This window comes from Drosophila takahashii, chromosome 3R, assembly GCF_030179915.1.
Source record: "Drosophila takahashii strain IR98-3 E-12201 chromosome 3R, DtakHiC1v2, whole genome shotgun sequence".
In the NCBI taxonomy this organism is placed as follows: Eukaryota; Metazoa; Arthropoda; class Insecta; order Diptera; family Drosophilidae; genus Drosophila; species Drosophila takahashii.
This window is the reverse complement of record NC_091681.1, coordinates 34,682,703-34,700,763: the sequence shown is the minus strand read 5'-3', so window position 1 is coordinate 34,700,763 and position 18,061 is coordinate 34,682,703. Positions and strand designations below refer to the sequence as shown.

Here is an 18,061-nt window from a genome sequence, read left to right as displayed (position 1 = left end):
TTATAATACTCTTGATGCTAAAAAATTAAATATTTTCAATATCGATTTCAATATTATAACTTTTTTAAGTCCTTCTTTATGTATATTTAAAAGAGAATCTTAAATGAACCATGATATGGTCAAGGTTTTAAAGTATTAAATATTCTTTAACGATTCCCTTTGTGCCTTCTCCACATAATTCTTCACAAATGCCCTTTAAAAAGAGCCATAAAAAAAGTACATAAGAAAATAAAAGGTGGGGAAAAACGCTCTCCGCTTTACACAATAATTTATCGTATGGAAAAGCCGGCCGAGGAGGAGGAAACTTTAAGCGAAAAGTTTTTAATTGTTCGTTTCTGGACTCAGCCTGGTCCGGCAATTGTGAACCCAACTTGTTTGTAGCAAGTACTCTGGCTCGCAGACTCATAAAAATCATAATGACCCAATCGCAAGTTCCAAAAAATGTAAGTACGAGACGGCGAACTTAACCTACCGTAAATATTTATTATATGTTTATGAAACATTTTACAGACTTTCATTTTGGAATTGTTTAAGCAGCGCAGTGACCTAACTTATAGAAAAGAAGTACAGAAAATATTCGAGGCGGGGTTGTTAGATAACTGGATAAGATATGGTTTAAACTAAGGCCTACGAAAATATACATACATGGAGATAGACAGCGAGGCGAGGTGAAGAATGGAGTGTGTGAGAGGCGAGTGGTGAGGATACTACATATAAGGCGTTACCAAGGACCAGCGGATCGGTGAGAGAAGGTTCGAAGGTCGGAAGAGAAAAGACTAACTGCAAAAGGTATCAAAGTGGCCAAAGTCTCATCATCACGCTTAAACTCTAGACGGGGGGCAGGACTTATATGACCTGCCTGCCGTAGACTTGCTCTAGAATGCTATAAAAGTCGGTGGACGTCTTATATGCAAAGTGCAGAAGTCACATCCAAAAGACCATAGCCACGCACACCATCACTACCACAAAGGCGGCCTCCCGGCAATTGGCATTATCCCAGCCGCACTCCAGATCGAATTTTAGGGCCTATTAAAGAGATATAATTAGATATTTTTAAAGGGATTACGAAATGGTATACCCACCTCCATTAGCTGCTGGCCTCCTTTGTTCTCACAACGCGTCTCCCTTAGGTCATCATCGTGATCATCGCAGTTATGCCGTCCGTACACCTGGCAAGGTGAGTTCATGAATGTTCGGAAGACGGTATCGGTCCAGGTTTGAGAAGAGCAGATGTACTGGCGCCTCTTGCGTTGCCAGAACTCCACCCACCTATGAAAACAGGGGATTATTAAAAATATTCTTTATAGGTAAGATTTTAATAACTACCCCAGATCGCAATCGCAGTTGAGATCCGTGTGGGACATCTTCAGGTCAGTGAGGAACACACTATTGGGCAGATAGGGCACAGCTCCCGTGTTCGGATTGGGAATCTTCTTCAGGTTCCTGTTGTGATAACGAATGTCCAGCGAAATGTTACGCACTCGACCCATATATTTGAAGAAATTCGGGGGCAATGCTTGCATAGAGGTGTTGAACAATTGTATGTACAGATAGGGAGAACGCATGCCCTGAAATAAAATAAAATAAAATAATAATTGTTTAAAATAATGGAGTAATGTAATCGTACACACAACAAAAAATAATTAGTGGTAAAATTTATGAAAAATTTCTGGTATTTCATACACATATCTTTTTTACCACGAAATACTGGTAAAATTTATCATAAATAATATCATTTTGCTGAATTCTCATTGTAACATTGTACAATCAAATCAGGCATTTTAAAAAAATACCTTTTTAATGAAAATTTGATATTACCGAAATATCGTTTTTACGTTTTCGAGCATATCAAGTCAAAATTGATGCCACAAACGAAAAATCGATCATCGTTTCATATCAATTTTTATACCCTTGCAGAGGGTATTATGATTTCAGACAGAAGTTTGCAACGCAGTGAAGGAGACATTTCCGACCCCATAAAGTATATATATTCTTGGTCAGCATCACAAGACGAGTCGATCTAGCCATGTCCGTCTGTCCGTCTGTCCGTCCGTCTGTCCGTCTGTCCGTCTGTCCGTCCGTTTCTACGCAAACTAGTCTCTCAGTTTTAAAGCTATCGGGATGAAACTTTCGTAAAAGTCGTATTTCTATTGCAGGTAGTATATATGTCGGAACCAACCGGATCGGACAACTATATCTTATAGCTCCCATAGGAAGAATCAAAAAAAAAACGTAAAAAAATTCTAGCTCCGGTGTTTTTTGAAATTTTACCTTTTACTCTTGGGAATATTTTTTTTTATATATTTCTGAATTTCGGTTTTTTTGTTTTTTAAATCGGATTACTATATCATATAGCTGCCATAGGAACGGTCGAAAAATTAAATGGAAATTAATGGGAAAAAAATTATATCTTTGTTGGTTTTTATTACATTCCCTTCTACTCTGGGATATGACTATTTTGAAATATTTCCGAATTTCGATTTTAATTTTTAAAAAATCGAACTACTATATCATATAGCTGTGATAGAAACGATCGAAAAATTAATGTGAAATAATTAGAAATTTAACATTTTTGTGATTTGTAAATTAATAGAATGATCTGCAAGGGTATATAAGCTTCGGCTTGCCGAAGCTAGCTTCCTTTCTTGTTTTTAGGTGTAGTACTCACTCTTAAAATTCGTTCGTTCAGATTGGTAAACTGAGGACCACTGAAGGTGATGTTCGTCAACTTGGAGGGCAGGTGGCCCTCCATTTCGCGCTGCAAATCGGTGGGATTGCCCAGCTGGAGGGTCTGCATCTCCTGGGTGGGTCCAGATCCCTTCTTAACGATGCGAGTGAAAGGCTGCGGTGCTTCGATCCACAACTGTCTGATATTATAGTGATGGCGCAACAGATGAGGAATATTAAAGTGCTCCAGATGGGAATAGGCAGTGAGCTTCAGAGATCGCAGATGGGGCAACGAATCCAGGCAGCCATACTCGAAATAATGCAGCCGGAAGTTGGAAATATCCAGCATTTCAAGATCTTCGTTGACGCCATCGAAACTGTTGTTGTTCAGCGAGGTAATTGGATTGCCAGAGAGCATCAGTCGTCTGAATAATAAATACAAATTAGTTATAGTTCCTCTTAAAGTGAAGTTAACCCACCTCAAATGTGGCAGAGATTGGGTCATTAGCGGAACATTAGTTAGATCATTATTAGAGAGGTCCAGCATGCGCAGATTGGTCATGTTGTGGGCCAATTCCTGGGGAATCGAAGGCAGTTCGTTGTAACCCAAGCGTAGTTCCCGCAGATACTTGAGTCGAATCTCGGGCACTGTGCTTAGGGAAACGTTCTCCAGACCCAGTTTAATCAGCGTGTTCTCCAGACCCATAAACGACTTATCCATCACTTTGAGATCCCTATTGTGGGATAGATCCAGAACCGCCAGTTTGGGCATGGTGGAGAAAACAGCGTCGTCAATTCGCAACAGATAGTTGTAGGATATGTCCAGGTAGCGAAGCGACTATTAGAAAGAAACATGTTTAATATAATATAAGATATATTAAATGGTATTAGAGTTACCCTAAATTTGTTGGACAAATCCATGCTGTGAATGGTGGAGATAAAGTTGTTGGACAAGTGCAATTCACATAGCGTCAGGGCAGCCAAACTGGACAGCGATGAGGTGGGGATCTTCAACATCATGTTGTGCGAAACATCCAATCTTTAAGATTGGAAAATATATTATTTCTGTTTATAACATAAAGAACTATGAACCCACTTCTCCATTCCTCCGTTATAGAAAAGATTATCGGGCAGGCCCCTCAGATGATTGTGCGAGAAGTCAACGATGCGCAGACCCTGGACAGGCTTGAATATATCCTGTGGGATATCACTCAGATAATTGTGGCCAAAGTAAACCAGCTGCAGTTGTCTGGTATTCTTGAAGGCATCAAAGTCCAGCTCATGGATCCAATTATAGCTGAGGTCCAGCCATTGCAAATGGGGCATGTTGCCAAACACATCACGAGTTGTGTTCTAAAAAGGATAATTTATCAGTAAATCATAATAAAATCTACGATAATTTTCTACACACCATCAGAGAATTGTAGCCCAAATGCAAGTGTGTCAGTGAAATCTCAGCAGGTCGGAAGTATCCAGGATGAATAATGGATATGTTGTTGTGGGAGAGATCCAATATCTTAATGTTCGAGTGGTACATGCCGCCTGAAAAATAGAGTTCATTACTACTCCTTCCCTATATATAATATTACCCAATCCCTACCATGTTCATTTCGTCCACTCCATGAGGAATTGTACATCAATTGCCTGATTTGATTGTGGCTCACATTCACATTTAGATTGGACAGCGTTCCCACCTGATCGAAGTAATCAAAGTTAAAGTTGGGCAGCTGATTGAAAGCCATATCCAGGATCTCCAATTTGGGCAGGTTCTGGAAGGACTCGTCGGCCAGGTTGTTCATCTTGTTGCCCCTTAAACTGAGATACTCCAGTTCGTCCAGGTTCATGAAGGCCCTCCTCTCGATCTTGTCAATCTTATTGTCATCCAGTTGCAGTTTCCTCAAGGCTTCCAGATCGAAGAAGGTGTGCTGCGAAACGGATGTCAGGTGGTTGAAGCGCAGCGAGATCTCCTCCAGCTTCGAATGGATGTCGCCTTGGAAGGTGCCCTTTAGCACCTGTTCAATTCTATTGTCATGAAGCTCCAGCAGACGCAAATTCTTCAGGAAATGGAAACTGGTGTCACTCATGCTACTGATGTGGTTGTTGCTAAAGTCCAGCTCCTGCAGGGAAGTCAAGTGTCTGAGGGGCTCAGCGGGCAGAGCACTGCCCGAGTAGCCATGGGACATCTTCAGGGAGATCAGAGAGTGACCAATCTATAAAGAAAATATTTTATAATAAGAAAGGAACATCAAAACATCAAGAATTCCCATAAATACCTCATGGAAGGCATCGTTTTCAATGCTGGATATTCCATTCTCGCTAAAGTCCAGCCTCTTGAGTCCTCTCACATGCTTGAAGGCATGCGATTGTATCCCCGATAGACTGGCCCTGGTGATCTGCAGATCCTCCAGTTCCACGCCAAAGTCCTTGAAGTCCTCGGGTCCCACGGCGGAGGATCCCAGGCGGGAGATCGACAGCGATCGCATGTTCCGCATTCTGGTCATACTTTTGGTAAATAAATACAAGAGTGGTTCTGGGTTGAGGGGTGTGTGGGGAGCAGGGTTTTTTCTCAGTGCACTGGGTTCACTTACTTGCGAAGGGTCTGCAGATTGGTGGGATCATTGCGGTCGCCGCTGAGGTCAAGTTTCAAAAGGGTATAGTGAACCGCATTGAAGGTCTCCGTGGGCTTCTGGATCTTGATCTTGTTGTCCCGCATGCTGATGACTCTATAATAAAGAATATAAAGAATATAAAATCGATTTGTATTTAGTTATTCAAGATTTTCCCCCAGTGTCGTCTGTTTTTGCATGATTGCCTGGTTGCGCGGCTTTTCCCTCGTTCTCAAATTCTTTCAAATAGGGTCACCCACTTGGCAACTGGAGAAGCCCTAGAGGCTGCCGCCAATCCGATTAGTTCCCCCCGCAAATAGACAATACTTACAAGTGGAATATAGGGGTAGGAAACCGAGTGGAGCGGAGTGCAGGTGCTCGACTCACCTCAAGACATCGAAATTGTTGAAGAGCTTGTGATGCAGCTTGGTGAGATTGTTGCCAGACAGGTCCAGGATCTGGAGGCTGTTCACCAGGCTGTCAAAGGCCACAGGCGAGATGTTGGTAAGGCCGCAGTACCGCATGTAAATCTCCCTAATGCGAGCCGGTTTAAAGGCATCTTCCTGAAAATAATGGTAGATGAGGGAAATAACAAAAAATATTATAAAATAAAATATTCAGTATTAAATATTGCAGTAATAAAAATTTCTGAAAGGGATGAAAAGAAGATTAATATTTTAGCATATATGCACAGAAAAAATATTCGATATGAAATATGGTAAATTCTTCTAAAATAATTTTATATCAATAATATTCAAACATTGCAACTTGATATTTTATCATATCATATTAAATACCAAATGTAGTATTTTTTTAACAAGTAATGTAAATGATAATTTGTTCATATCAAAATAACATGAATATCTTGATCTTAAAAAAATATAAAATTGACCAGCACATATCATTCTGATCTTTTGTCAATATTTTTTCTGTGTGGTCATAATTCTAATCAAATGGAATGCACATATCCAATAAAATATTATATATTATTATTGTTATAACTACAAAGAGGGAAATTTCTTTAGATCTAGCATACCTACCCTCAGTGTGTGAATAGGATTGCCATCGAAGAAGGTGCGATTGACGGTATCAAAGTACTTGAACGAATTGGGAGGCAGCATCTCGATGTGGTTGTACTCCAGGTGCAGATTGTCCAGATTCAGCTTGGTGCTGGCCTTGATCTCGTAGGTCTCGTTGCCGCTGAGTGACCAGATCACGTTGTGGGAGATGTCCAGGGTGCGGAGGCTCTTCAGCGGGCCCAGGGCGTCGTAGGGGATCTCCGAGAGGATATTATCCGTGAGCAGAAGACGCGTCAGTCGCGGCATTCCATCGACAAACACATTCGGATCGATCTCAAAGAGGTTATTCCCACTCAGGTCGAGCGTCTCCAGGATCAGGAGTCCCGTGAAACTGTGCGACATTAGCTGCGAGATGCAGTTCTCGCGCAGGATCAGCGTCTGCAGCGAGTCCTCCAGGCCGCGGAACGAGTCGTGCTGGATGTGCGTTATGTGGTTGTAGCCCAGGTCCAAATGGCGCAGCTTCTGCAGGTGCCTCAGCGACTTGGAGGGGATCTCCACCAGGTCGTTCTGCGGCAGGATCAGCTCCCACAGCGATCGCTCCAGTCCAGTGAAGGCGTCGTCTGGGATCTCGGTGAGATGGTTGCCGGATATCTTCAGCCGGTAAATGCCCGTGGACTGCAGGAAGTATGGTTCTATTTCGCGCAGACCCGTGTTCTCCATGTTGAGGCTGAAAACCTGAACCAAAGAATGAATTACGTAAAAAAAAATTAATTAATAATTAAACTCTCTTTAAAATTAATTTTTAAACAGTCAAAAATATTCCTGTGTGATTTTAAAGCTTGAATATATTAAGGCCCTTTTTTTCATTCGCCTCTTAAATTTAAAGTGGGCAATTAGAGTTTAAAACCTACATGAATTTTAAAAGGTGAACGAGAAAACGGCCCTAAGAGAATTATAACTTAGCTTATATTTTTAATTTTTTAAAGTTTCAAGTAAAATAACCTTCACTCAAATTAATCTCCAGAGATATCCTTTTTATTTCACTCACCTTCGACTGGTTCACCATGCGCGGCAGTGCCGGGAACGGAACATTCTTGCAGTGCACTATCCCCAGATCCGTGGAGGACTTGGAGCAGGTGCACATCACGTTATACGTGCAGGGCGGATAGTGCGTCTCCTCCATTTCACGGGCGAACATCGAGGCTCGGGCCAGCGACATCCAGATCATGATCATAAGGGTTATGGTCAGAAAGGCATAGCCAAACTTGAAGAAGAACTCGAGGCCCTAGAGCAAAGAAGGATAATTTAATCCAAGATAAAGAAATGGATCTGAATAAACATTGACAAGATATCCCAAAAACTTCCAAAAATATTATTTCCAATAATCCAAAAAAAAATGTTTTGGAAGGATACTTTTTAAAGAATTTTTAAAAACATTTTTATTACGAAAAATTTATTATTATTTTGAAACTTTTGGCGAAAGAACCTAAATCATTTAATTATTCTGAAAAAGATTATGGAAATGTCATCGAACTGCATCGCAGGACATGCAACTTTGTAGTTTCAACTTGTCTTTTTAAGCCTGTCAAGAGTTTACAGTTTCTCGAAGTGGAGTTAAAAAGTCCCTGACGATTTCTTGGCAAAGAGATTAACTGCAGTGTCTGGGAAAGTTTCCTAGGATGGGTTCAGGTTCAGGGGTGACTAGACCAAAAGGGGTATCTTCGTTTCACAGGACTTAAATCCGTCGGCCGACTAGGGTTTCTTTTTTTTGCACTTCAAGGGCTACTCGCACAGATTATCGAATGTCCTTTTGGCCATTTAAATAGCTATTTATAATCCTAATTTAGTTTGGCAGGATATCAGACGATTTCGTTGGCTCATACACACCATTTTGCTGTTAATTAGATTAGGCACTCGAGGTAATTAGCGTTTAGAACGAACTTAATTTGATTTACACTCTGAATGTCCACGGTTCACTTGGTCAACTTGATTTCCAGCTCACTTGGAGCTATGTTCCCTGTCCAGGACACTCGCGTAAAGATCCTGGCTTAAATTTCCGTTCGTTTCGTTCAGGGTAACAGGGCTGGTAGAAAACACGTCCGAACCGCTGCGCGTTCCACGCACGTCTGACAAAATGCAAATCAATCAGCAACGGGCCAAGTATTCAGTTTTCAGTGCTTGGCCAACTGGCGCAGCCGGCTAATTGGATTGTAACATATCGGGAATGCTCGATGGCGCCGCCTTCACGCTCTCCTTGCCTCATTTTGCAGCATTACTTCGGTGGCGGAATGGCAGAGTGTCCTAACCTTTGTTTAGAATATGGCCAGCAAGAAAAATACGGCGATAAAAGTGCGAGCTGAGCGGAAGCGGATTTCGGCCAGGTTTTCAAGATTTCCAATGCACGGCAACAGCCTCTGGGTCGGCTTAAAACTTGTACGAGTTCGTTTAACATGATTTCGGTGTGCACTGCTGCCTTTTTTGGGGGTTCGTGATGGGAACGCGTTGAAAGGCGTGTACAACAAGCTTGCAAACAATTGAATTGGGGTACAAAAGGATGGATTATAGTTGATATTAACCATTACCAAAAGTATTTCGGCTTTGACAGTGCAGAATGTGCATTTAAAATGAAGCATTTAATTGAAATAATTTAATAGTTTATATCTATCTCAAAAGATTACAAACTAAAGGGCTTTATAGGTTAGATTTTAAACATGACAAGCTTTACAAAATAAAACAGGCCCCTTTGCACATTCTTGCTACTCTTAAATATGCCTAACATTTTACGCGAATAATAAATGTACAATTTTATATCACTAAAAAGAGCTGCTTTACTTAAGAGAGCGTATCTTGCGATAAAGCCAAGAATGATAGGTGCGCTCCTTGACCATCTCTTTATCTGCAAATATGAAATTAGAAAATAATTATTAGTTAATCATAAAAGGAAAAGGACAACCCACCATCGCACTGAAAGCACTGAGCCAAGTTGGGCGGACAAATATTCTCCGAGTTGAAATAGAAGGTGGTCTTCAGCTCACGGAACTTGTTGTACGAACGCATGGTGATGTTTCGGGAGTAGGGATCCTTGCCATCCAAGTGATCACTCACGTAGTGAGCGGACAGGCGAATGTCCATCACATCGCTGAGCTGATCATCGATGGAATCCACCAATTTAAGGGGTTTCTTGAGCAGCTCAGAACACACATCGTTGTAGACTGCCAAACATAAATAGGTTATTAATTTAAATTATTATATTAAAGTAGCCCATTTTCAGCCCCACCATTGGACAGATTCAGGTGAATGTGCATCATCAGCAGGTGCTCCAGGGTGCAGTGGATCTGGAACAGCTTGGAGACCCGCTCCGTGCTCTCCTGCTCGTCAAAGTGGCTGTTTTTAAACCCAGCATCGTCGTCGTCGCCGGCATACTTGGCATTCCCCGACTTCGCAGCGCCGTTGTGATGCAGCAGCGTCTTTCGCATTCCTGCTCCCGGCGTCGGATCCCCTCGGACCGCATTATGCAAGGATTTTCGCAGCTGGGGCAGATTCTGCGGCGAGCCATCCTCGTTCGCCGCCTCGCCGGAGTCCTCCTTCAGCAGATTGGTGCTGCACAGCTTGCTCTCCGTGTAGATGAACTCGTAGTCCTTGTACAGCTTCTCCAGGCCAATCTCCAGCAGCAGTTCCAGCGGCTCGGCGCCACTCAGGCAGGGCATGGCCAGTCGTCGATTGGCCAACTCGGTGATGATCTTGGCCAGGCGGTTCTTGTTGGTCGGCGTGTTCTAGGTAGGTTACAGAAAGTGAGTTAGATAATATATTGAGAACAAGAACAAGCTTATATACCCTTGAAGATAATTCCTTTTGACTTACAAAAACATTAAATTTTGATTTACTTGCTTATATGTTAAATCAATCGAAATTTTAGCTGCTTTCGTATTATTTTGGCATTACTTTTTTGATCCTTCCTATGGGAGCTATATAATATAGACGTCCAAACTTGATAAATTTAGTTAGAAATTCTAAAATGTTAAAGAAAATCTGTATCCCAGTGAAGAAGAGAATGTAACAAAAATCAGCAATGATATAATTATGATATAGCGATCCGATTTTTTAAAAATTTTATTCGAAATTCAGAAATATTTAAAAAATAATATTCTTAAGAGTAGAAGGTAATATAATATTATAATAATATACTACCTGCAATAGAAAGAAGACTTTTGGGAAAGTTTCATCCCGATAGCTTTAAAACTGAGAGACTAGTTTGCGTTGAAACGGACGGACAAATGAACGGACAGACGGACATAATAAGGAAATTATAAGATCTACTTACCACGATGTTACAGCGGGCGGCGCACTGAAAGAGCATGTTGAAGGCCAACTTGAGGTCCTTGTAGGAGGCGCAGCTCTTGAGCAGCTCCCACAGCTTGTCGGTTACATCTGTGAGCCTTCGCACCTTGGCCCGCTGCACCACATCCTCGATGTCGAACTCCACTTGACCAATACTATAGCGATCTGCGAAGCCGGAGACATCGGTCATGGTTTGGTTAATGGACTCGCGCAGCTCGTCCATGTCGATGCCGCTGCCGCAGCGGTAAATGGGATCCCGGACGAGGCCCTGCCGGATGTCCCTGTGGTAGGAGACGATGTCCTCGCGCAGGAAGACCAGGATGCGCAGCTGGTTCATGAAATCCTGGGTCAACGGACTGCATTCGCCCACCCGGAAGGTGTGATTCAGCGCCACCTCGCAGTCGTTGAGGTTCACCAGCAGGGGGAGACCATTGTTGGAGCTCCAGGAGCAGCGCAGCCGCATGTGCGGATTCACCTGGTAGCTGTTCTCGATCAGCGTTTCCTGCGGCGCCTTTCCATGCTGACGGACGAGGGATTGCGAGGTCACCAGGTAGGCGGGCAGCACTCCCTGGTAGCTGAGGATTCCCCGCGAGAAGTGACTGGGATTGAACTCGTACTGGAGCAGCTGCGTCTGGCCGGGATCGCTGCCGTCGCACAGGAACCACACGGAGCCGAGTCCTTCGGCCAGTTGCAGAAACTCCGCGCAACAGATGGACCTGGCCTTCTCCACGGGAATTCCGCGCTGGTACTCCTCCTCCAGCTTCCAGGGATTCGACTCCTCCAGCTGCAGATCGATGGAGAGGTCGCCGATGGCGTCCACCAGGCAGTCGTCCTTCAGCGGACTCCCCGTGAGATCCAAATCGGTGGGACTCTCCCTTTTTGGCGGAGTTGTGGTCCTGAATTTGGCTGAAACACCACTGCGATCCTCCTTGAAAACCAGCACAATCTTTTTGCCTGCCTCCGCCGCTCCCACCGTGCTCACCAAATAGCTAGGCGGTGCTCCATAGGTAATTGTGTAGGATTCGCCGCAGCGGCGCATCAGCTCCGCGTAAACATTCGCCAAATTCGCGGTAGACGACATTTTAAAACTCGCGTCGCAAAACCAAAAAAAAGCGGCAGTGTTTCAAAATCCAATTCGCAATTAGAGGTGGCCTAGGAAGTAATCGATAGGTGGGTTGGTGTCACTGCTAAGTTATCATTAACTAATATCGAAGAAGAAGACATTCCTATCGATAGGCAGTCCCCGCACGTGTTGAAATTGTTTTCTTTTTATTTAACGCTCCTTTAATTTAGCTAATTTAAGCATGTCGGACTTTGAAATGGAGGACAGTGCCTCGGGCTACGACTCGGGTGATAACTCAGACGCGGAGGTGAGTGGAGAACTGAGGAAATAATGACTGTTTATAACGATTATCCCACTTTATATGGGCAGCTCCAAGCGGCTTTCGAGAGAGGCGACCTGAAACCAGGTCTAAATGTGGAGTTTAATGGGCAAAGAGACAAAGTAAATGATGTGGTAGGTAGTTTTATAAATACCTGATACTCTAAGCCACTAACATATGAAATCCCCCTTAAACAGACCAAACTGCTGGCCAAAACAGAGGCCATTCGCCTGCAGCTCCCTTGGCTGGAGCGCCTGGACATGGTCAACTCACTGGCTCCTTTGGCCCCAGAACTCGCTGTTCAGCTGGAGAAGCACGAGCAGAAGCGCGCTAATCTGTTCAAGGGCAACGCCAAGCTGCCCTACATTCGCCCCGAGGAGGATCCAGTTTTAAATGATTTCAAGCGCGAGATGCTCTTCCATCGGCAGGCACAGAGCGCTGTGCTCGAGGCCATTCCCCGCCTGCACGAGCTGGGCATCAAAACCCGCCGTCCTGACGACTACTTCGCCGAAATGGCCAAGTCCGACGAGCACATGCAGAAGGTGCGTGCCAATCTGATGGCCAAGCAGCAGGGTCAGGCCAAATCCGAGCGCATCAAGCAGATTCGCGAGCAGCGCAAGATGGGCAAGATGCTGGCCAAGCAGACCAAGGTGCAGCGCGAGGCCGAGAAGAAGGACATGTTGGACAAACTCAAGAAGTTCCGCAAGGGCAAGCTGAAGAACCTGGACTTCCTTGAGGACGCCAAGGCCCTGGAATCCAAGCAGAAGCAGTCCGCCGAGAACCGCAAGAAGCGCAACAAGAAGTTCGGCTTCGGCGGCAAGAAGAAGGGTCTCAAGCGGAACACCAAGTCCTCCTCCGCGGGATTGGATGGCGAGAAGTCGTCGCGGAAGCAAAGGGGTGTCAAGGCGGGCGCCTCCGTGAACAAGCGGTTGGGCAAGTCGCGGCGCATCAAGGCCAAGGGCAGAAAGTAATCTGAAGCGAGGATTGCAGACTATTCTTAGGTGACCAAACTCTAGTTTTTAAATGCCCCAATCGTGTATAGAAATTTTAGAACCATAAATACATACAGTTTTATGTGCATTTATGTTGTTTTATTAAGGGGTTTTATAAAAATAGGGTATAGAGTTTAGATTTTTCTATATACAAGGATTAAGTTAGCCGTTTTCTTTAGAAACAAACTAAAAATCTATAATTTATATTGTTTTGTAATAGTTTATCTTAGACTAGCTTAAAACTATTGTTATTCTTCCTGGTTCCTTTTCTTCTTTTTGTTTTTTATGGGGATTTCGGTTTCCTCAGTGGAATCCTCATTTTTCCGCTTCTTTTTGGACTTTACAGGTTCTTCAGTTGCTTCTAACACTTCTTGTAGCTTCTCCGCTTTTTTATCCTTCTTTCTTTTTGTCTTTACAGGCTCTTCCACTTGGTTTTCTGTATCTTCTTGGACTTCCTCTACTGACTTTTTCGTTTTATCCTTTTTCTTTTTAATCTTTACAGGTTCTTCTTGGGTTTCCTCGCTTGGAACAACCTCTTCTGATTTCTCCGCCTTGTCCATCTTTTTCTTTTTGGTTTTTAAGGGCTCCTCCAGCTGGTCAACTGCTTCCTCCTCCAAAGACGCTTCTTTCCTAGCCTTTTTCTTCTTTTTGGGCTTCTCCAGCTGCTCAACTGTATCTTCCTCTGGTTTTTGGGATACCACATTGGATTTCTGGTCGGAATCTGTTCCAGGATTAGGCCTTAGCTTGCCCTGAAGCTTCTCCAGCATCTCGCGCTCCTGCTGCTCCAAACGGGCGATCTTCCCGCTCAATTTGAGGCCATGCCGGGCTCCCTTGTGCGCCGTCCGGCCGCCGCAGGCCTTGAAGAGCTCCTCGTCGGTGAGCACCGTCACTTTGGTGACCTCGATGTCCTCCACCTTGATGCGCTCGGAGGTCTCCACCTCGCCGCCTTCCTGGGTGAGCAGCGATGTCTGCAGAAAGTTGTCGTAGGTGGCTCTTCCGTCGCTTTCGTGCTGCTCCTTGGCCCTCTTGAGTTTCCTGGCGGAGAAGCCGCTGGTGGAGATCTCCACCGCCTCCTCGCCCTGCTTCCTGGCGGTCAGCACCTTGCCATCCTGCCCGATTTGGACATCCACATTGCTGGCCGCCTCGTTGAAACATCGCTCCCACCAGTGGTCATTGAATTCCTTGGCGCGATCCACTCCCAATCCCGCGTTGTCGAACTTCAAACTGGCTTTTAGAGGAGCAGCGATGCCCGTGTTGTTCTTGCCCAGCCCGTCGCCCTCCTTCCAGCCGTATTTTCCGAGTATTTTCTTGGCAAAATCCATTTAAAAAGGCATAAAAAAGGAAAACAAACAATGCACGTGTGGCGGTAGTCGATAACGGATAAGAGTCGATATACCAGCGTAATTTTGTCATCACTAATAAGTACGACAGGGTGACCTTGGTCGATAAGTTTTGCCTATCACAGGGTGATACACCATAGAGTTGCATTTGGGCGCCAAAATTTGAAAAACTGTTATCTTAGTAGATAATATTAACTTTCAAAGAAAATCCAATTTCCCGTAACATTTTAAAGAAAAACCAACGCTCCTCTTCCTTTACACATTCATTTCTCCTTTATTTCACATTTCAGCTGCGCTATTCGGCTCTTTTCGTTAGCAACTACTACTTTTAGTACATGTTCCATAATAAATATTAAGTGGCAATATAAACAGAAAACAGCGTTTACATAAATGAAAACTGATATTTTTCGAATACAAAATACTAGAAAACAATGTGGATTTTCAGTACGCGCCACAATAAAATCGAAAGAAGTCGCTAAGCCCAACGAGATCCATCGGATTTCAGAACAGTCAATCCCAAAAACACCCGCAAATCCGAGGTGTTATTTCGCAGCAGGAATCTTCACGCTTTGCCTGCCGTTTTTCCATGTCCAAGAACTTTTTGCGGGGGGAGAGAGAGAGCCTTGGTCGGCGGACATGAAGATCCTGCGCGGGATTTGTAGAGTTATGGGATGTAACTGAACTTTTTCCGAGGATTTAACTGGGTTTCTGTTTTTATCGGTGAGCCGGAAGCTTGCTTCAATTAAAATCTAATTTTAATCTTTGTCGTCTGGGTCTCAGGTTCGAAATCCAATTGAATCCAATCCTTCCTCCTGATTTCTCGGTTGTTCAACTTAAAGTAGGTGTTCTCCTCGCTCGCATGTGTTTTTTAAAAACAAAATGTATTACATGTGGTTGTTGGTATTTATAATTAGATAGTGGTACAGGATGTTCTTGTTTGCTATCAATCAATCAATCATTTTATCATTAATAATCGAAAACGAACATGGTGTTGCTTGTTCTGGTTGTTGGTTGTTTGTTTGAAGTGTTGTTTGTTTTGCTATTCTCGTTCGCAAGCAAACCAGCAATGACGAGCAATCGATGTGCAGTGCAGGAGCGCTTAGAAGGCGAACAGCAGCAGGAAGGCCATCATCAAACAGAACAGACCCATGGCCTCGGACAGGGCGAAGCCCAGAATGGCGTAGGAGAACAGCTGCTGTTTCAGCGATGGGTTCCTGGCGTAGCCGATGATGAGGGAACCGAATACTGTTCCGATACCAGCACCTGTTGTATTGGTTTCGATCGTTGTGGGTGGGAAGAGAAAGAAAAATCAAAGAGTTAGCAAAGTTTCTATCATGATAGAAGAAAGAGTGATGATTTGGTATGGGATTAGATAGGATTTCTCCAGTTAGTCAGTCACAGATTAGTCTGAATTGAGTTCTGCCTCGAGAGGCAGCCAGCACATCGCACTAAAAACGCTGGCCACGAAAGATTTCAATGCCTGGCCAAGGCGGCGGCTCCTTAAAAAGCAGCGGCAACGCCAAGGCGGCAGGATTTCTGGTACTTTCGCCCTGCAATCACACAGGTTTCCTGCTGGGAAATGAAGCCGCAACAAACAGCAGGCTTTGGCCAATTCTCAGACCTTCCCGGGGCAATAATTTAGAGAGTAATTAGATACTCGTTGTGTGGGCCCCAGATGCTAGTTTGCAACTGACTGGAGGAGAAGGAGGATGAATGATCTTTAACCCAACGAAACCAATACGAACCGGATCCAGCGACACCGACTGTTGCGGCACCAGCGCCAATGAATTTGGCAGCCGAGTCAATGTCACGCGTGACTGGCGAGGTCTGGAATGACCTGATCTGTGGCAGCAATGCAACTGGGGTTGTGTTCGCAGCGGCCAAAGTCTGGCTCTGGCTGATGACGGCGCTGCTCAATGGTCGCAGGTACTGCTTGGAGTTGGCGAGGAGCTGAAAAGGTTGGGAAAATGCGTTGGTTATTATTATATAAGAAAATCTTATGTGGCGTGCGTTGCTTGAGATAAAGTTTCAGGGCAGAGATAAGGGTTAAACTATATCAAAAGCTCAGAACATAGAATAGATATTAAAAAATATTGTTTTTTACTAATTGTTAACAATGAAATTAAAAATGTATATTTTTTCTAAAGACCCTAGTTGATAAACAATAAACACACATGTTTACGAACTCGTTGATAAGTGAATAAATGCAAAATATTAAGATAATATAGAAATTCCTCTACATGATACAAGTATATACCATTTAGGGATGATCCTAACTCTTGGTAATTCAGTTGCTAGGGCTTTTAAAGCCCATATATAGAAAGATCTTGCCAAATACACTATAGTTTGGCCCAAGTTCATTGCTCTGCTGTAATTGCCAAGTTATGCAATCGTTAAGTAATTTCTATGGGATTGGCACTTTGGCTGCAGCATTTGTTGTTCTTGTGTGCTTCTACATCTGATAATTACAAGTAATCATATAGGTTTATCATCTTTATAAACAATGTCAATTATTGGCATTTTTGAACGCCCCGCACTCCCCTCTCTCTGTTTTCACCTCACCCACTGGAAAGCTTTCGCCGGTTCTAACCTCAAAGAATCACATCAAATGGTTCAAGTGTTATACAATGATTTGCGATGGCTAGTTTGGAGAAATAGAAGTTAAATCCCCGACTTTGCACTAATATAGCACGATTGTTCCGATTTATTCGCCTTTAATTAATCGCCTCCACTGGGCGCACACATAACCTCAAAGTTATGCAACTGTGTGCCGTATGTGTTTTCTCACCGCGGCCATTGGAAGTTCACCACGCCAAGGCGGCATGTAAATGGTTAATTCGGGAAAATCAATGCACTTTTTTTCCGATTCGATTATTATGTAATCTCTGTAAACTTTATCTCGCACAATTGGGGATAGCAAATCCCAAAAAATGGGGTACTTACGGCGCTCCTGGCAACGGGGGCAATGCGAGAGACTGTCGACACGAACATTTTCGGTTGATTTTCCTTTTTTTGTTTGGCTTACGACAAAATTGAAGCTAGCGCACGGCTCTGCAAAAGATATAGACGGATATCGGATTAGTTTTGGGATCATAGATCATATCATATCATTTCCCACACGCCGCCTCAGAAAAGGTTACGTAACAGGCGAAAAATCTGCCTTCGCACCGGATTTTCACTCGATTCGCCGATCGATCTTCGCCAGTTTTTCAGTTAAAAGCGATTTACTATTCAATTTCCTAGAGAAAACTGCAGTTTTTCCGACTTTTCCAGTGACGCAACGACTCGAGACACACACGCACACCACTGCAAACGGGCACATGCCCGCGTGTGTGTGAGTGTGCCGCAAGATGGCGACGGATTATCAAACACGTTTCGCATTCCATTGGCGAAAATTCACTCGATTCTGCACTGATAGTCGGCTTTTCCGCGGTTCTCTGTCAGTTCTGAGGCGTTTTCCGTTTTCCACGGCTGTTACCCAACAACCGATAAGGGGTGCTCCGCCGGACGGGGGGCAGGGGGAAAGCAGCCCCGGAGAAAGCAACTCACTTCGAACAAACCCTTCACAACAGTAAAACGAATTTGACAATTTCGCTGTCTTTTGGGGGTGCCCAGTGTGGCCGCTGGTGGGTGGTGGGAAAAACGCCGGCGGCGGAATTAAATACTGGAAAATACCATTTTTATCGGAGTTCCTATCCATGGTGTGGAACTTTGACT

General features: G+C 44.0%; 5 protein-coding genes across 6 annotated transcripts; 1 reads left to right on the top strand and 4 right to left on the bottom strand.

Annotated features, from left to right (window-relative positions):
* Nucleotides 1–448: 448 nt before the first annotated feature.
* chp (leucine rich repeat containing G protein-coupled receptor chaoptin) lies at nucleotides 449–8,406 on the bottom strand. 2 transcript variants are annotated; one of them, XM_017142940.3, is made up of 15 exons: nucleotides 8,180–8,406; nucleotides 7,341–7,577; nucleotides 6,314–7,027; nucleotides 5,661–5,836; nucleotides 5,256–5,390; nucleotides 4,941–5,169; nucleotides 4,268–4,877; nucleotides 4,079–4,209; nucleotides 3,764–4,020; nucleotides 3,565–3,706; nucleotides 3,147–3,505; nucleotides 2,669–3,092; nucleotides 1,327–1,568; nucleotides 1,083–1,269; nucleotides 449–1,026 (listed from the first exon to the last, which is right to left on the bottom strand). In XM_017142940.3, the coding sequence occupies exons 1-15, from the start codon at nucleotides 8,180–8,182 to the stop codon at nucleotides 925–927; spliced, it is 3,948 nt and encodes a 1,315-aa protein (XP_016998429.2). In that variant the 5' UTR covers nucleotides 8,183–8,406; the 3' UTR covers nucleotides 449–924. The 2 variants fall into 2 exon arrangements, with proteins under 2 accessions (XP_016998429.2, XP_070072984.1); XM_070216883.1 differs by having other exon boundaries at nucleotides 4,941–5,160.
* A 502-nt stretch (nucleotides 8,407–8,908) lies between these two features.
* On the bottom strand, nucleotides 8,909–11,723 carry Zwilch (zwilch kinetochore protein). The gene is made up of 4 exons (XM_070216652.1): nucleotides 10,614–11,723; nucleotides 9,570–10,065; nucleotides 9,250–9,504; nucleotides 8,909–9,188 (listed from the first exon to the last, which is right to left on the bottom strand). The coding sequence occupies exons 1-4, from the start codon at nucleotides 11,709–11,711 to the stop codon at nucleotides 9,121–9,123; spliced, it is 1,917 nt and encodes a 638-aa protein (XP_070072753.1). The 5' UTR covers nucleotides 11,712–11,723; the 3' UTR covers nucleotides 8,909–9,120.
* Nucleotides 11,724–11,858: 135 nt separating this feature from the next.
* LOC108058271 (probable rRNA-processing protein EBP2 homolog) lies at nucleotides 11,859–13,092 on the top strand. The gene is made up of 3 exons (XM_017142911.3): nucleotides 11,859–12,000; nucleotides 12,063–12,146; nucleotides 12,210–13,092. Exons 1-3 carry the CDS (start codon nucleotides 11,935–11,937, stop codon nucleotides 12,981–12,983), a joined length of 924 nt encoding a protein of 307 aa, XP_016998400.2. The 5' UTR covers nucleotides 11,859–11,934; the 3' UTR covers nucleotides 12,984–13,092.
* LOC108058270 (G patch domain-containing protein 4) lies at nucleotides 13,086–14,372 on the bottom strand. Its single transcript, XM_017142910.3, has one exon. It carries the CDS (start codon nucleotides 14,324–14,326, stop codon nucleotides 13,253–13,255), a length of 1,074 nt encoding a protein of 357 aa, XP_016998399.2. The 5' UTR covers nucleotides 14,327–14,372; the 3' UTR covers nucleotides 13,086–13,252.
* Nucleotides 14,373–15,228: 856 nt separating this feature from the next.
* Nucleotides 15,229–17,994, bottom strand: ATPsynC (ATP synthase, subunit C). The gene is made up of 4 exons (XM_017142912.3): nucleotides 17,894–17,994; nucleotides 17,288–17,395; nucleotides 16,090–16,294; nucleotides 15,229–15,607 (listed from the first exon to the last, which is right to left on the bottom strand). Exons 2-4 carry the CDS (start codon nucleotides 17,333–17,335, stop codon nucleotides 15,444–15,446), a joined length of 417 nt encoding a protein of 138 aa, XP_016998401.1. The 5' UTR covers nucleotides 17,336–17,395; nucleotides 17,894–17,994; the 3' UTR covers nucleotides 15,229–15,443.
* Between the last annotated feature and the right edge of the window lie 67 nt (nucleotides 17,995–18,061).

What these genes read in the sequence shown, in the direction of transcription:
- Zwilch (XM_070216652.1), bottom strand. Translation starts at nt 11,711, where the DNA reads ATGTCGTCTACCGCGAATTTGGCGAATGTTTACGCGGAGCTGATGCGC. An exon ending in CCGCCCGCTGTAACATCGTG is followed by an intron (nt 10,066 to 10,613) that starts GTAAGTAGATCT and finishes TAACCTACCTAG; the next exon opens with AACACGCCGACCAACAAGAA. An exon ending in TCACCTGAATCTGTCCAATG is followed by an intron (nt 9,505 to 9,569) that starts GTGGGGCTGAAA and finishes TATGTTTGGCAG; the next exon opens with TCTACAACGATGTGTGTTCT.
- LOC108058271 (XM_017142911.3), top strand. Translation starts at nt 11,935, where the DNA reads ATGTCGGACTTTGAAATGGAGGACAGTGCCTCGGGCTACGACTCGGGT. An exon ending in GTGATAACTCAGACGCGGAG is followed by an intron (nt 12,001 to 12,062) that starts GTGAGTGGAGAA and finishes TTATATGGGCAG; the next exon opens with CTCCAAGCGGCTTTCGAGAG. An exon ending in GAGACAAAGTAAATGATGTG is followed by an intron (nt 12,147 to 12,209) that starts GTAGGTAGTTTT and finishes CCCCTTAAACAG; the next exon opens with ACCAAACTGCTGGCCAAAAC.
- ATPsynC (XM_017142912.3), bottom strand. Translation starts at nt 17,335, where the DNA reads ATGTTCGTGTCGACAGTCTCTCGCATTGCCCCCGTTGCCAGGAGCGCC. An exon ending in CCCCCGTTGCCAGGAGCGCC is followed by an intron (nt 16,295 to 17,287) that starts GTAAGTACCCCA and finishes CAACCTTTTCAG; the next exon opens with CTCCTCGCCAACTCCAAGCA. An exon ending in AGTCGGTGTCGCTGGATCCG is followed by an intron (nt 15,608 to 16,089) that starts GTTCGTATTGGT and finishes CCAATACAACAG; the next exon opens with GTGCTGGTATCGGAACAGTA.
- LOC108058270 (XM_017142910.3), bottom strand. Translation starts at nt 14,326, where the DNA reads ATGGATTTTGCCAAGAAAATACTCGGAAAATACGGCTGGAAGGAGGGC.
- chp (XM_017142940.3), bottom strand. An exon ending in GCATGGTGAACCAGTCGAAG is followed by an intron (nt 7,028 to 7,340) that starts GTGAGTGAAATA and finishes TCTTTGGTTCAG; the next exon opens with GTTTTCAGCCTCAACATGGA. An exon ending in CAATCTCTGCCACATTTGAG is followed by an intron (nt 3,093 to 3,146) that starts GTGGGTTAACTT and finishes TTTATTATTCAG; the next exon opens with ACGACTGATGCTCTCTGGCA.